Here is a 17,812-nt window from a genome sequence, read left to right on the forward strand (position 1 = left end):
CAGAGAGGGAGGATGAGTAGAAAGCACCCGGAGTTACGGCGATAAGTGTGTGGAAGCTGGGAGTTGTCGGTGTTGCTGGATGTTTATTCTGGGCGATGGGAGCCTCATTCCCCCATCATTAAGAGGGACGGTGCTGGAACGGGAGCACCAAGAGCACCCGTGGGTGCTGCCAATGGAAGAAATAACAAGAAGCTGTTTGTGGTGCTGCCCAAATGGAGGAGAAAGTGGGACGGTGCGAATGCTGCTCTTGGGGACGGAAGGTGCTGCCTCTCGCTGGCTGGGATTGTCCCCAATGGCAGTGAATCCACGGCGAGTCGCTGCTTCATCACAATCTTGATGTGGAGATGCCGGTGTTGGACTGGGGTGGACACAGTAAGATGTCTCACAACACCAGGTTACAGCCCAACAGGTTTATTTGGCAGCACGAGCTTTCGGAGTGTGGCTCCTTCTTCAGGTGAGCGGGAGATGTGTTCACAAACAGGGTGTATATAGGCACAGACTCCATTTCCAGGATAATGGTTGGAATGTGGGTCTTTCCAAGTGTTAAAGGTGCAGACAGTGTGAGTGGAGAGAGGGTTTGAGCAGCAGCTTACAGAGGCTGTGCTGTTATCTCCAGCCAGGACACTGACTCATCACAATCTGCCCGAGTCCACCCAGACCAGCTGTCAATCATTCTGCTGGAGCGGGCTCCTATTGGCTGTCTCCATCTGATGGACAGCGGCATGGACCAATGAAGAATGCGAACGCCGTACGGTCCCGCCCACTGACGTGTCGGGAAGCGGCCGTTAAACGGTTTCTGCGCGCGGCGGGGGCGGGGCGGACTGGTGTCACGTGACCGGAGAAGCGGGAATCTTCTTCTTCGGCGGGAACTGACCGGCGTCGAGCGGAGCGCGCGGATTTGTGAATAACGGTAAGGAATTAACGGGCCAGAAAAAGGTTCAACATTCAGCTTCAGGATTAAAATGGTGATTTACTGTGTAAATACAGCGTGTCTCTGTATAATATTAACAGAGTAAAAAGTCTGACAACACCAGGTTTTAGTCCAACCTATTTATTTGATAATATACTCGCAAGCTTTCGAGGGGTTACCCTCTTCGTCAGGTGAATGGAGAGTTCTGGCCTCAGACAGAGCATATAAAGCACAGACAGTTTAGAGATTACTGATTAAAATGCGTAATCTCTAAACTGTCTGTGCTTTATATGCTCTGTCTGAGGCCAGAACTCTCCATTCACCTGACGAAGAGGGTAACCCCTCGAAAGCTTGCGAGTATATTATCAAATAAATAGGTTGGACTAAAACCTGGTGTTGTCAGACTTTTTACTGTGTTTACGCCAGTCCAACGCCGGCATACCCACATCATAATATTAACAGGGCCGGGGGGATGGTCAGTTACACTGTGAGGCGGCACGGTGGGGGCTCAGTGGTTGGTGCTGCGCTCTCACAGCGTCAGGGAGGCCCCGGCTTCAATTGGCGGCCTTGGGCTCAGTGTCTGTGTGGAGTCTGTACATTGTCCCCGTGTCTGCGGGGGGAGCCTTTCCTCACACTCTCCAAACATCAGCAGCATAGGGAGACTGGGCAGGATCAGGGGGATAGGATCTGTCTGGATGGACTGAATGGCCTCCTCCTGCCCTGCAGCAATTTAAGGGAGAGATCCCAGTTATTACAATCCAGGCCTGGTGTGTGTGTAAACACCATGTAAATTGGTCTCCTGGATATCTTTGGCATTGCAGCCATTTCCATCCACTGAGAAATTTCTGGGGCTTGCTTGAAAGTCGCTGTGGCTTCACCCAATAACTGATGCTGGCTCGGTGTGGGTGAGGATGGTCATTGGGGTTAATGAGGAATAAATCCGGATCTGTTCAGATGACTAGATGTGTATTACAGAGCCTTCCTGGAATGATATTGTAAATTTAGTGTCAAATTGAAGAGACCCATAAGGGAGAATAAATTTGTGCTTTGGGATTTTTGTTCACAAATTCAGACACACTGGAAATATGAGTTGTTGTATGAGATTAAGAATGAAATGGGGAACTGCATTTTACATTGTTGGTTTTAAACATTGGTTGTAAATTATTATTGTTAAATAACTTTGAATTCTGATTTGAAGAAATTAAATGTCTAAACCACTTTTCCATTTCCCTATTGGAGAAAGGAGAGGACATCAGCTGAGTTTGATTAGGGTGTACACAGACACTGACACGTCCGCACAAGTGGAGAATATGGAGCCACATGCATTTGTATAGCATCTTTAACGTAGCAAAACATCCCAAGATACTCAACAAGAGAAAAATTCAGTGGGAAACAAAGACATAAAACATTGGAAGGAGCAGCTGGGCAGGTGACTAATTTTAGTCAGATTGTTAATGTTTTGAAGGTGAATCTGAGAAGAGGGAAAAGTAAAGCAGCCGAGCAGTTTAGAGAGGGAATTCCGGAGCTCAGGAGTTGGCCTGAATTGTGGACAAGTTATCCTCAATACACACAACTTGTCATATTGGGCAAGGTGGAGATGTCACTAGTTTCTAGGGCTGCTGTAGGCTACATGAATAGGAAGACAGGGGCTGTGGAGAGATTGAAAAGCTCGTTTGAGCATTTTAAAATTGAGGTGTTGTTAGGCTGTGAGACAGTGTGAGTTGATAAACACAGGTGAATTAACTGAAACATGGTGTGAGTTGGTTTGGATTTCGCAAGCAGAGTTTCAGAGCTGGATACCAGCAGTTTGCATGTTGCACCTGCTGCCAGGTTACCAAGGGGCAGCATGTTGATGAGAAATAGAAGAGGGACAATAATAGCAATAATGGTGTGGGGGTGGCGAGAGAAAGCAATGTCACTGATTCTCTGGATGTAATAAGAATTAAACCAAGTGTCTTTGATGCATTTCCACTCAGCTGCACAAGAGGCAGGAGTTGGAGAAGGATGACATGGTCAAGCACGTTAAAGGTTGGAGACGGGTGAATGAAGATACTTCATTGACTTTTGTCAGAGTCGGATAGGATAGTATTTATGATTTTTAAGAGCAGTGGCAGGGTAAAAACTTGACTGTATGGAGTTTCTGCAGAAATGGTCCTGGATTTGGGAGGTGACAACATGTTCGATGACTTTGGAGAGGGAAGTGGAAACTGGGATTGGGACAGAGGATCGCAAGGGTGAAGGGTGGATTTTTCAGGGGACCTGATGAGGGTGACTGGTATTTTGTGAAACAGCTGCTGCTAATATTGTGGTAACGTGTAATTGTAATATTCTGAAATATATCTTGCATCACAATGAAGATCTCAATGCTTTGCTTCTGATTTTCATATTTACATCTGACCCTGACCCTGATATTATCCTTATTACAGAGTCTCAGAATCAGGGAACGTCTGTCAATATCATGGCTGAAGGTTCAAACAGGGGAGAATGTTCAACATCTCCAAAAAGAATGAGATTGGACACAGGTAGGACCACAAAAAATACAGATATAATTTCTGTCTTGTCTGCTGCTCACACAGGAAGAGGGAACAGGACAGGGACTGAGTAGAAAGTGGGAGTGAGGCACCATCTAGAGCGGGGTGATCCAAAGTTCAGCCCAGGGGCCGGGTGTGATTTGTGAATCTCCTCTATGTGTCCCCGGAGGCAGTTTTCAAATTGTTGTCAAACAGCTGAGTTCAAATTTAAGATTGTACTTGGAGCTGCTCCTCTAATCAGAGGGTGTTTCTCTCTGCCGTTGCTGCTGATTGACTGACTAGTGAGTGTGAATGGGAGAAACTATCCATGATTGTGGGCCGAAGGGCCTGTTCCGCGCTGTAATGTTCTATGTTCTATGTTCTATGATTGGTGACACAGTGAACAGCGTGCTGAAGGCTGGTGTGAAAAAGAAGCAAAGGTATCTCTGGGTGGGGAAACTGCAGTGAGGCTGGAGCCTGGTGGGAGGGAACAGGCCTGGCAGGGCCGGGGTGGGTGAAGTCTTGGCAAGTCAATAGGGTAAAATCAAATCAGGGTCAAAGATAGAATGTTTGTCATTCTCATGAAACTAGTGACTAAAGGGATGTGTGAATTAATGAGGGTGTGTGGGAGGGGATGTGTACGAGAAAGAGTGATCGTGTATCTGTGTGGGGTGGTGAGAGTGAGAGAGAAAATTTAGACTGAGTGTATGTACTCTCACTTGTCCCCACCCACTCCACATCACTGTCGAGGGCACTGTCTCAGAGGGGAGGAGAATGTGTGCCATGACACTTCCATGTCTATAAGTGAGTTTCATGTTTGTAAAAGGGAGAAAATCTGTGGTGAGTATCAGTGTCCGTGTCTCATTTGTACTGGGGAGGGGGCAGGAGTTTGCTGTGTGTCACTGGGGATGGGGGTAGCTCTGCCTCTCAGTGAAGGGGTGGTTCGCTGTCTCTATGGGGGGATGGGGTCTCAGTGTGGGGAGGGCTCTCTGTGTCTCAGTGGGGTAGGGGTCCATGGGGTCTTTTTCTTTCTTTTGTCCTTTCTAACATTGGGATGCCAACATTTTAAGAGCTGGTTCTCTGGGAACCGTCGCCTGTTTTGCTTTGTTAATTGTCAAAACAATCGGACATGAAAATCCGCCAATGCTGCTGGTGGTCTACATCCCACTTTTCCAGCTGAGTTAACAGACAAAAATATCAGGACCTTTCACCCATTATCTCTAAGATTCGGCCTGTTGAGTGATTAAGAATGCATAAATGGTCCTCAGGTTGTAAAGGTGAACAAGCCTGATCCAGAGTGAGATCACATTTACAGGTGGAGGGAGCCCCAATGTCCTCAAACTGTCCAACTGTCAACCTTACAATGCCCAGTTGTCGAAGGGTGAGTCAAGCGGAATGTTCCTGAGTAAAGGTCAAATATGCTGTCACTGAATGCTTCTCTGTTCCCAGAAGGCATTTGATAATACGGTTCACAGGGGGCTTCAGTTGCTTCTTGTAAAGGGAAGAGTAACAACATGGATAGAAACTCATTGACAAATTTATTTTTCTCCATTTGTGTTCACAGATCCAAACTCCACAATCCCTGAGTTCCTGACAAACTGTGATGATTACCAACTGTTCAAATTGACAAAATTCTACCGGGACAGACTAGAGCAGGCGATGGAAGGAGGAGTGGATGGAGTCAGCTTATCGTTAACATACGAGAGGATTTTCACTGGACAAGAACATTGGGTAAGTGTGAGGAACACAGAATGCATTATTTCAATCAGTGCAGAACTTTCAGGATATATTGACAAATGATGGTAAAAGAGCAAGTTCTATCGAGATAATCTTCTAGCATACAAGGAATCACATACTGCACTGATAATTCAGTTACTGACTAATAATATTCCTGTCTTTAAGTCGACACTAGACCCAGGTATGAGGAGAGGGAAACCTCAGAGGTTGGGAATTTTGGGACCTGGAGATCCTTTTGGATACTCCACAACTCGGCTGCACTTAGAACATAGAACATTACAGCGCAGAACAGGCCCTTCGGCCCATGATGTTGCGCCGACCAGTTACAAAAACAATGACCCACTAGCCTATACCAATCCCTTTTCGTCCATAAACCTATCCAGAGATTCCCCGCACGGGAACAGCAGCTCGGCTGCACTCGCCCCGCAGCGTATTGGGATATTACTGGATGTGCAACCTGGAGATCTGGTCTTAAAATCCAGAAATCCACTCGGGTGCTTGTGTAAACCAGTGTTAAAGGAGCCCTTGTGAGATCGGAGCTTTAAAACACCATAAATCATGCTTTGATCTCACTGTGGCAGTTTGTATATTAATATTTGATTTTCGTCAACATCAATTTGTTTCACTAAGGCCCTGTTATAGAGTCAGAAATTTACAGCATGCAAACAGGGCCTTTGGCCCAGCTTGTCCATGCTGCCCCATTTTTAAACCCCTAAGCTAATGCCAGTTGCTCCCTTTTGTCCCATATCCCTCTATACCCATCTCATGTAACTCTCTGACTGTTTTTTAAGACAAAGTTGTACCCGCCTCCACACTACATCTGGCAGCTTGTTCCAGACATGCAACATCCTCTGTGTGGAAAAAAAATTGCCCTCTGGACCCTTTTGTATCTATCTCCTCTCACCTGAAATGCCCTCGAGGTTAGTTCCCTCTACCTTTGGGAAAAGACATTGACTATCTAGCTGATCTGTGCCCCTCATTATTGTATAGACTTCTATAAGATCACTCCTAAGCCTTCTACATTCCAGAGAAAAATGTCTCAGTCTATCCAGCCTCTCCTTGCAACTCGAACCATCAAGTCACGGTAGAATCCTAGTAAATCTTTTCTGCACTCTTTCTAGTTTAATAATATCCTTTCTATAATAGGGTGACCAGGACTGTGCACAGTATTCCAAGTGTGGCCTTACCAATGTCTTGTACAACTTGAAGACATCCCAATCCTGTGTTCAACGCTCCGACTAATGAAAGCAAGCATGCAGAATGCCTTCTTCACCATCTGTTCACTTTCAAGGAGCTATGAACCTGTACCTCTTGATCTCTTTGTTCTGTAACACTCACCAATGCCCTATCATTAACTGAGTAAGTCCTGCCCTGGTTTGATCTACCAAAATGCATCACCTCGTATTTACCTAAACTAAACTCCATGTGCCATTCGTCAGCCCACTGGACCAATTGATCAAGATTCCGTTGCAATGCTAGATAATTGTCTTCACTGTCTGCCATGCCACCAATCTTGGTGCCATCTGCAAAGTTACTAACCATGCCTACTGAAGTCTCATCCAACCCATTAATATGAATTACAAATAACAGTAGACCCAGCACCGATCCCTGAGGCACATCACACGTCACAGGCTTCCAGTTTGAAAAACAACCCTATAGCATAACCCTCTATCTTCTGTCGTCAAGCCAATTTTGTCTCCATTTCGATCCCTCACCCTGGATCCCATGAGATTTAACCTTATGCAACAACCTACCATGTGGTGCCTTATCAAAGACCTTGTTAAAGTCCGTATCGACAACATCAACTGCACCTCCCCTCATCTACGTTCTTGGTTACCCCTTCAAAAAACTCAAATCAAATTTGAGAGACATGATTTTCCACTCAAAACCATGCTGACTGTCTCCTATCGTTGCGTCTCTAAATGCCTGTAGATCCTCTCTATCAAAATACCTTCTAACAACTTACTCACTACAAATGAGGTTCACAGGCCTGTAGTTCCCAGGCTTTTCCCTGCAGCCCTCCTTAAAGGCACAACATTTGCCACCTTTCAATCTTCAGGCATCTTACCTGTGACTTTAGGTGAGGAATCCTGCTGTCCTGACTCAAGCTGGTCTGTATGTGGATCCAGACACACAATGTGGCTCACTACTCACTGCCCTTTGAAATGGTCGAGAAAAAGAGGCAAAACAGTTTAATTTCTCCAATCAAGGATGTCTTGGCAGCACGATTACTGACTGAACTGTCCAGGCTGAACTTGTGGCAGATTCACTTGTTCATGACAGTGTTGGTAAGACTCAGCGCACAGTCTGTGTTGGAGATGAAGTACCTTCTTTACACTGAGGAGTGAGTGTGGTGTTGTGCGATGTTATGTCCCTGTGAAATGTGACAGATTATCAGGTGCAGCATTGCTTATCACCTCAATCTATTTGATAATAGCATCACACATCCATCACTCCACCATTATAATCAAACCAGAGGCCTAACCCTGGTTCAATGAGTTGTGTAGATGAGTGTTATGATAGCCATAAAGGACATGGGTGATGGTCATTAAATCTCCTGTCAGCTTTTTGAAATACAAACTTCCTGCTTGAGCAGAGGCTTTAGCCGGACTGCTGGCCCTGGGATACAGACATGCTTGCTGTAAGTTGTGATTGCAGCTCTTCCTTTTGATTTTCAATATATGGTTTCTGGTGATGAGAAAGTGGATTTGGAGGCTTACTGCATTGGCGATGAGGAGTGAATAAAAAAGCATTTTCTCCTGTGCGGTCGACCGTCATTTGTCAAGTAGGTTCAGTAATGAAAAGTAAATGTGTTTGTTTTTGGGAAATGTGAGCCCTGTGATAACAGTGTACAGAGTAACATTGAAGGAGATGAAAAACAAATGTAATATTGTTGACAGCATGCGATGCCCTGACATTCAGTATGATTTAAAAAGTTTGACCTTGCTGCACGTCCCTGATTTAAACTTCTGATGAAGTGATAGATCGGGGGGGGGGGGGCGAAACCTCCATGACCCGAATCCCTCTGTTAGACTCCAGAAATACCACTTCAACGTGGCCAAGAAACCTGTCGGGAACCTGTCACCCAATTCCTGTCTGGATGATGAAAACTAGCAGAACATTTGTGAAGTCATGCTGCCTCAAGATGAATTGTGGTGACATAGATTGGTCTGCAGCATCAATAATCTAACTGGACAAAAGAAGCTGTTGGTATAACTCAGTCTGGATTTACAACAAATAATTCCAATAACCTAATGTGAGAATAAAGCAGACAAGGTGCTCAAGAACACAAGGGGCGTCAGGCAGCAAAGTCATCCAACTGGGGAGAGTGTCATTGTGTAAACAGTCTTTAATAGAGAGGGCTTGTGTGAACCAGGTGTTAAAGGATCCTTTGCGAGATGAGGACTTTAAAACACCATGAAACAGTCAACGAAAGGCAGTGATGACCCTGAGTGTTAGGGAACATGTACCAGAGTTGCGGATGCCAGACAAATTATTACAAGTACAGCCAAAGGGCACAGCCAAGGTGAAATTACAGGAATAGACAAAACGTGTGCTGCCTAGTGAAGAAACCATGGCCAATACCTGACCGTACCGTGCTGCTATTCCTTCTTCCAGAGTCAGGGATGTACAACGGAATCACATCACCACAACAAAGGCTACCCTTATAATTATAGAATTCTGGTAAATGGCAAACCCCAAAGAACAAAGGAACAGGCCCTCCGAGCCTGCAACGACCATGCTGCCCGACTTAACTAAAACCCTCTATGCTTCCAGGGACCGAATCCCTCCATTTCCATCCTATTCACGTATTTGTCAAGATGCCCCTTGAAACTCACTATAGCATCTCCTTCCACTACCTCCCCCGGCAGCGAGTTCCAGGCACCCACCAGCTTCTGTGTACAAAAAAAAAATCCACCTCGTACATTTCCTTTAAACCTTGTCTCTCGTCCCTTAAAGCCGTGCCCGTAGTAATTGACTCTTCACCCTGGAAAAAAAAAGCTTCTGCTGATCCACTCTGTTCATGCTCCTCATAATCTTGTAAATTTCTATCAGATCGCCAGTCAACCCCCATCGCTCTGGTGAGAAGAAGTTTCCTAGAAAGCCTTGGGGAAAAAAAGTGGGGTCAAGGCCAAGATCGACATCGACCCTGATGCTAAACCTAGGGCAAACCATACTGCATGCTGGAGAAATTGGAAACAACTAGGCTGTCTTGAAAGTTTAGGTAGAATAAAGCCTCTGCAATTTCCATAATGGGCAGTGCCTGTAGTGGCTGTTTAAGTCCAGAAAAGCAGTTTGTCATAGGAATTATAAACTGTCAGCCTGTTTTCCAAACTTGATAGGCACCCCTGCTCAGAATCAAAGACCTCTATGCTAACTCAACAGGTGGCCAGATGTCCACCAACTTGGACATGGATCACGTCTATCTTCAGCTTGTATTGGATGAGTCGTCCTAGATATATGTGATAAATGTGAACAAGGGACAATAGAAGTAAACTCGCTTGTCCTTCGATCTCATCAGTGTACCCTTTTCCAATGGGTCACGGAGAACATTCTTCAAGGGTAGCCCAAGTAGCAGTGTAGATAGATGACGTCCTGGCCATGGGGGCTTGGGAACAGGAATACCTGCCATATTTTATTTAAAAAAAAGTGTTGTAGAGCTTTCAAAAACGGGAGTGTGCTTGATGAGGAAGAAATGCATCGTCCAAGCAGTTGAGGTAACCTACTTGGGCTACCGGATAGATGGCAATGGGTTAGACCCAGTAGAGAGTAAGCTAAAAACAATCAAGGACGCATCAACTCCAAGGAACTCCACAGAGTTGAAATCTTTTCTGGGATTAGTTACTTATTATGGAAAAATTATCCTGAATTTGCCTTCCATGCTGGCCCCCTTGCACGCCCTACTATGAAAATACAGAGATGGTCCTGGGAAGGTCCACAGCCAGAGGCTTTCACCAAAGTCAAACATTAGCTATTGTAATCTAACTTGGTGGCCCATTTTGCTGCTGACAAATAACTTGTGCTGACGTGTAACATTTCCTTGTACAGGGTTGGACCAGTGTTTTTACAGCATTAGAAAGATGGGACGGAGAAGCCCATCGTGTGTGCATCCAGGACCTTGCTGGATGTAGAGTGAAGATATTCTTAGATTGAGGAAGAAGGGTTGGTAGTCTATTTGGTGTGGAAAAGTTCCATCAGTGTGTCTACGGTAGACATTTCACAATCGTTACCAACCACAAATTCTTATTGGGACATTTCAACCAGGACAAGGCATCCCCTTATTGTTTCCATCCAGATACAGCGTTGGGCCTTTTTACTGGCTGCTTACAAATATCGTACAGAGCACTTTTCTGGAATCCAGATTGCCAATTCACTGAGTCACCTCCCATTGCCCACAAGCCTGTCTCCTTTACCAGCATTGCATCAGGTCGTGATGACACTAAATCATTTGGAGAGTTTTCCAGTCTCCACAAGACAGATTAGAGCCTGGACATAGATCAATCTACAGTATTTGATCCTACATGGAGGATTCCAATGGTGACCCTGTGAAGAAATGTAACCTTACCTAGCTAAGAAAGACTAGCAGTGTTGGGGATGGGATCACTGAGGGTCTCGAGTGTTGTTCCGCCCCCAGGATGACATCCAATATTAATGGAACTACGTAATGGCCACCTTGGAGTATCAGAGATGAAAATGCTGGCCTGGCCTCGACTCAGTCATTACAGACTTGGAGAAGCAGTGTGACTTGTGCTAAGAAAATCAAAAGTTCACTCCCTCAGCCTCTTGACATCCATGGAAATGATCTGGCAGGCTATGGGTACAAGTACATGAGGACTTTGTAGGACTCTTAATGTTTTTAATCATGGTACATATGCACTTCAAATGGTTGGAGATGCACTGCCCGAGTTCCATGACTTATCCCAGGCTATGATCAATAAATTGTGATAAGCTGTGGTACGCAGCAGAAGTCCTGGTTTCCAATAATGGTATGGCCATAGTGATCTTCAGGATGTCAGCTCTCTAATGGTGTTCAAATCACCCGACCCAGCACGACCAGATTGGCAAAACAGGCAATGTAAAACTTCAGAAATGGCATGAGAGAAACAACTGATGGCAACCATGGATAGCAGACTGGCGTGATATTTGTTTGACTGCAGGATCACACCACATGTAACAAATGGAGTTGCCTCTGTGGATCTGTTAATGGGATGGCAGCTTCATATCAGACAGAGACTATTGTTTCCGAACCTGGCAGGGAGGGTGGAGACCCAATGAGACAATCAAGAGAAATCAAGATTCTACAAGGACAAAGAACATTTGAAGCAGGTCACCTGATTCACACAGTCAACTTCGGTGATGGTCCTAGTTGGGACCCTGTGACTGTTATGGAGAAAACAGGACCTGCTGCAGTTGTAAATGCGTCTAGTTTGGGGGCGTTTAAGAGATCTCTGGATAGGTTTATGGACGAAATGGGATTGGTATAGGCTAGTGGGTCATTGTTTTTGTAACTGGTCGGCGCAACATCGTGGGCCGAAGGGCCTGTTCTGCGCTGTAATGTTCTATGTTCTATGTATCTTAAGCTTAAAGCAACATCTCGGATGCAGGTTGTCCACTTCTGAACAAGTCTCACTCCCCATGGAGACAGCCACTTCCAATGTTGGCCCTCAACTCGAAGCTGAGTCCGCATTAGCCTCTCCAGATAAAGAAGGCATGGACTCGGAGGTGAAAGCTGGGGAAGTGGGTGTCCAGGCTACAACAAAACCAAAGGAGGAGACTGCATCAGTGAACCTGCGTTGCTCCGTCGAAGCAGAGGACCCTATTCACTACGCTGCCTGACCCAGGCCCACCTTCAGTGCACCACAGACCAAACGCTAAGTGATTGACAGTAACTCCTCACGGTGGGAGTGTTGGGGGAGAAACAGACTCAAGGTGGGGGGAGGGTTGGGCGACACGGGTATGGAGGACACGGGGGATTGTTGATAGACCTGTCAACAATGGGCTTTGCAGAGTACAAAGTCACTTATGAAGCAAAAGGAGACTTGCCCAATGGGAAGATAGTGATGGGAGTTTAAAATCTTTTGCTTTAAGCCACACTGTTGTTGTAGGTCCCAAGTTTACAAACTTGTTTGTTCTAATGGATGCAACTCATCTTGTTAGTCCCACTAAAGGGTTTCTGGAGAGAGGAAACTGTCTTTTTCTGAATTGCTACAGAGAGTACTGCAGGAACAGCAGCAGGGATACGTGAAAATAATGTGCCAACCTGATGAATCTACAACCCCTCACCATGCTATAGATAGGCAAGTTGAGCCACAACTGACACAACATAAAGCTTTTCTATCCTGCCACCCCAGGCATATGATGTTGGATAATTAAACAGCAAAGGTGTGGAGAGGATATCACAAAGTTCCACATCAAAAACATCAGAGTCCTGCTCATGAGTGCAAAAGACAAGGCTGAAACATTTGCAATAATAATCAGTCAGACATGTTACTGAGTTATTAATTTCAGCCTCTTCATGGGATCCCCATGACCACAGGGGAAAACAAATTCAATTCCCTCCACGTGATCTAAAGGAATAACTTAGTGCTTGGTGTGTGGGAACGCTGACAACATCCTGGCTCTGATACTGAAGCTTTGTGCTTAAGCACAGGCTGCACTGTGAGCCCAGCTGTTCAGTACAGTTTCAACACTGACATCTACCCGACAATATGGAAAAATTGCCAGCGTAAACAGGACAAACCCACTCCAGGAATTACCATTCTATTAGTCTATTCACAGTCATCAAAATGACGGGAGGTATCATCAGCAGTTCTTGCCGTGGGACTTCCTCAGCAATAACCTGCTCACAGATACTTAGTTTGCATTCTGCCAGAACCACTCTGCTGCAGAGCTCCTTTGGTTCAGACATGGCTAAAAGAGTTACAGGGGAGAGGTGAAAGGGTGTGTCATTCACATCAAAGCAGCATTTTAACTCAATTAGCATCAAAACTTTCTGGCAAAACTGGAGTCAATGGAAATCTATAATCCTATCACCTCTGAAACTTATTTTCAGTGAAGACTTTCCACAATGGGTCCTCGTCCAACCACAATCATCTCGAACATTCCAGTTGTTTTCAGAAGCTGCAATAATATTGTTGCACTGAGGAAACCACAACTTATACAATATTCTAAATATAGTCTCATCAATGATTTTAGGAACGAGCTGGATTAACTCACTCTTTGACTCAATATTGTCCTCATGATACACCACAACACTTAGTTTACTGCAACTGACATTGAGTTGTATCAATTTTTGATCCTTGTAGTTTCAGAATCTTACAGAATAGAAGCTGGAATCGTGTTAAAAGAATGCTGCCCCTGTTTTTTTTTTCATTGCGGAAAGTCAGTCTTCGTGGGGAACCTAACATATATTCATTTTGTGATTTTTTTTCTGTTGCTGTGCTCTGGGAAAATAATTTACTCCCCTTCTTATTAACCGCCGAAAAAAAAATCATTGTCTGCTACCCCTGACACAAAGTCCACTTCCTCACCACTTGACTTTATTCCATTCCCAGCCGCTGACAGAGACCTGGTCAGACTGTGATTTCAGTGTTTAGAATCAAGCTGAACTCCATTTCCTGCATAATTGTCAGTGCAGAAATATCCTTATTCTCTGAATGTAACACTACAAATTTCTACTCCCCCCCCTCAGCACTGCTCCTTCTGAATCTGAATCTATGTTTGTGTTACCCCCAGATTCGTCTGTTCTAATGTTCTCCTGTTGGACCTCCCACATTGTCCTTTACCTTTCAGCTTCTGCTGCCTTTACTGTGTTCCCCGTCAGACTGCAGATATCACTTTGTACTCACGATGGCACCCAGTCCTCAGATGTCTTTGATTTAAAATTCCCATTCTTCTAGTTTACGAGTCAATGAGTTTGAGCCATTCCTTTAAACTCCAGTCTGAAATTCTCCATTAGCATGACTCTGACATCTTGCCCAGCCCCTCCTTCACACCCCACTTGTAACTGTGTTACTATCTCTCAAATCCTACCTAACTCCCCTGTCCTCTTTACCGGGATTTCATACTAGAAATTTAAAAATGAAAAATGTTTTGTTTTTGGAATTTGAGTTACTGAGCAGTAAAGATTACATTAGATTTTTCACCATTGTCATTGGCTCATTCTCCTGACCTAAATTAGCAGTCGGTATTTGGATTAATCAATGGTAATTTGTCATTCGAATTTCATTTTAACATTGCTTCTATTTCAATAACTGAAGGATCAGACTCATTATTTCCCTGCCACCTGAGTTCTGATTCTCTGCTGTTTAGTTTACTTACACATTGTTGGGAATCAAGTGGATAAGGTTGTTAAGAAGGCGTACGGTGTCTTGGCGTTTATTGGTAGGGGGATTGAATTTAGGAGTCGCAGTGTAATGTTGCAACTGTACACTACTCTAGTGCGGCCGCACTTGGAGTACTGTGTGCAGTTCTGGTCCCCGCATTACAAGAAGGATGTGGAGGCGTTGGAGAGGGTGCAGAGGAGGTTTACTAGGATGTTGCCTGGTATGGTGGGGAGGTCCTATGAGGAGAGACTGAGGGATCTAGGGTTGTTTTCGTTGGAAAGAAGGCGGCTAAGAGGGGATCTTATTGAAACATATAAGATGATTATATTATATTATATTATATTATATTATGATTATATTAGCTGCAGTTGTAAATGCGCCTAGTTTGGGGGCGTTTAAGAGATTGGTGGATAGGTTTATGGACGAAAAAGGAGTGGTTTAGATTAGTGGGTCAATGTTTTTTTTTAAAAATAAGACTGGTCGGCGCAACATTGTGGGCCGAAGGGCCTGTTCCGCGCTGTAATGTTCTATGTTCTATGTTCTATGTTCTATGTTTAGATAGGGTGGATAGTGATAGCCTTTTTCCTCGGATGGAGAAAGCTAGCACGAGGGGGCATGGCTTTAAATTAAGGGGGGGTAGCTACAGGACGGATGTCAGGGGTAGGTTCTTTACCCAGCGGGTGGTGAGGGATTGGAATGCCCTGCCTGCTGCAGTTGTAAATGCGTCTAGTTTGGGGGCGTTTAAGAGATCTCTGGATAGGTTTATGGACGAAAAGGGATTGGTATAGGCTAGTGGGTCATTGTTTTTGTAACTGGTCGGCGCAACATCGTGGGCCGAAGGGCCTGTTCTGCGCTGTAATGTTCTATGTTCTATGTACACATGGAGAGCAGGAATCCCTACAGTCCGTAAGGAGGCCCATCATTCTGCACCAACTCTTTGAAAGAGCAGCTTACCCAGGCCCATCTTTAGACAATGGAAACAGGAGCAGCTGAAGGAAGCCCACACAGACATGGGAAGAATGTGTAAACTCCACACAGCCAGTCACCCAAGGCGGGGATCAAACCTGTGAGACGGCAATGGTAACCTGTTTCCTCGGATGGAGAAATCTAGCACGAGGGGGCATGGCTTTAAATTAAGGGGGGGTAGTTATAGGACGGATGTCAGGGGCAGGTTCTTTACCCAGAGGGTGGTGAGGGACTGGAATGCCCTGCCTGCTGCAGTTGTAAATGCGCCTAGTTTGGGGGCGTTTAAGAGATTGGTGGATAGGTTTATGGACGAAAAGGGATTGGTTTAGATTAGAGGGCCAATGTTTTTTTTTAAAAATAAGACTGGTCGGCGCAACATTGTGGGCCGAAGGGCCTGTTCTGCGCTGTAATGTTCTATGTTCTATGTTCAGCCCCTCGAGTCTGCCCCGCTCTTTAATAACAACGTGTCTGATTTGATTGTAGCCTCCAATCTGCAGACTGCCTATCCACGATACCCAGAACTCTTTGCTTACCAAGACGCCATCCACCTCTCCGTTCCTACCACCGTTTCAGGAAGTGTGTTTCAAAGGTGCACTACCCTTTTGGAGAGAAAAAAAATTGCCACATCTCAGGATTTCCGGGTAAATCACGTGATTTAAGTGTGTGAGGGAAAAGTGGATCATTTTGTCAATCAGTAATCGAATATCATAAAAAAACCTACAGCACAGAAAGAGGCCATCTGGCCCATCAAGTCTGCACTGACCACAATCCCACCCAGGCCTTACCCCCTTATCTCTATACATTTACCCACTAATCCCTCCAACCTACACATCTCAGGACACTAAGGGGCAATTTTAGCATGGCCAATTCAACTAACCCGCATATCTTTAGACTGTGGGAGGAAACCGGAGCAGGAGGAGGAAACCCGTGCAGACACGGGGAGAATGTGCAAACTCCACACAGCCAGTGACCCAATCCAGGAATCGAACCCAAGTCCCTGGAGCTGTAAAGCAGCAGCACTAACCACTGTGCTACCGTGCTGTCCCATCATGTTGGACACTGAAGGACAGACAACTATCACATGAAAATATTACAGATTCTTAGTGATTCCTCACACTAGTTGAAATGTATTTTTGATTTCTAGTTCAGTTGATTCACATTTGTTTATTGTTAATTATTGGAAGGAGATTTCAAGAGAATTTTCAGTCCGTGTTTATTATGGATCAGGACCCGGCCCAGTGACTGATTTCTGAGCTGAAAACAACTGGGAAATCCCATCACTGAGCAGATCCTTTCCTTCTCATTCTCAGTGTTTATCTTTCACTCTGTGTCTCATTATTCTTCATTATTATTCTTCATAGAAAGTCACTGATCTCGTGGATAAGGGAAACCGGGCGGACAGTTCCAAACTTCTCCTCAGTCTGGTGATGAGAAAAGGATCTCGGGCTCGAAGGGTGATGTGGGAATCCTTTGTGAGAATGCGTCACGCAGTCCCAAAGCTGGATAAAATACTGAAAGAAATACAGGAGCTTGGTACGGTAAAATCACAGCGAATTCAATTTCCCATTTAAACACTGCCGATATCACTGTAATATTACACAGAGCTGATTTCATGGAAGTTCATTTATTTAAACAGGTGCTGATCCGTTTGATTATATGAACATCGCACATGGTTTATCTGAATTATCCAGTAACCTGAAAGGTAAGAGAGGAAATGGAGATTATAAACTATTTCACTTCTGAGGGTCTGAATGACTGATTGGAGCCTTTTTTTAAGAGATTGTGAAAATCTGGGATACTGAAAATTAAAGACTGGAAATTGGGTAGAGCATGATTTGGTTTTGTCAGTAATATGCAACCATACATGGCTTTAAATTACAATTCAAATTTTTTGGAGAGAAAAAAAACATCGCCACATCTCATCAGGATTTCCTGGTAAATCGCAGCATAATTTAAGTGTGTGAGGGAAAAGCGGATCATGTTGTCAATCAGTAATCAAATATCATAGAATCCCTGCAGTGCAGAAAGAGGCCATCTGGCCCATCGAGTCTGCACCAACCACAATCTCACCCAGGCCCTACCGCCTTATCTCTCCACATTTTAGCCGCTAATCCCTCTAACCTAAGTATCTCAGGACACTAAGGGGCAATTTTAGTATGGCCAATCAACTTAACCCGCACATATTAGACTGTGGGAGGAAACCGGAGCACGAGGAGGAAACCCACACACGTGTTTTTTTTTCCCCCAAAAAATGTGTGACTGTTGCATCTTTTCACTTGCTATCAATTCTGAAGTCTTCTACACATCTGGCGGGAACCTGGTACCGTGTGAATCTCAGTACAGAGTTCCTGTGTGCCTGGGTT

At 44.9% G+C, this 17,812-nt stretch overlaps 1 protein-coding gene across 1 annotated transcript in view; it reads left to right on the plus strand.

The window, feature by feature from the left end:
• The first annotated feature begins 826 nt into the window (after positions 1-826).
• LOC145338836 (NACHT, LRR and PYD domains-containing protein 3-like) overlaps positions 827-17,812 on the plus strand; it is a 60,006-nt gene continuing 43,020 nt past the window's right edge. Inside the window, exons 1-5 of the mRNA XM_080183246.1 lie at positions 827-910; positions 3,337-3,432; positions 4,985-5,151; positions 16,811-16,982; positions 17,086-17,151. Coding sequence (XP_080039372.1) covers positions 3,369-3,432; positions 4,985-5,151; positions 16,811-16,982; positions 17,086-17,151 — 469 coding nt within the window. The 5' untranslated portion in view covers positions 827-910; positions 3,337-3,368. The remainder of the gene's footprint in view (positions 911-3,336; positions 3,433-4,984; positions 5,152-16,810; positions 16,983-17,085; positions 17,152-17,812) is intronic.

This window comes from Carcharhinus amblyrhynchos, unplaced genomic scaffold (genome assembly GCF_965287045.1).
Source record: "Carcharhinus amblyrhynchos unplaced genomic scaffold, sCarAmb.v2.hapA chromosome_200, whole genome shotgun sequence".
Taxonomy (NCBI): domain Eukaryota; kingdom Metazoa; phylum Chordata; class Chondrichthyes; order Carcharhiniformes; family Carcharhinidae; genus Carcharhinus; species Carcharhinus amblyrhynchos.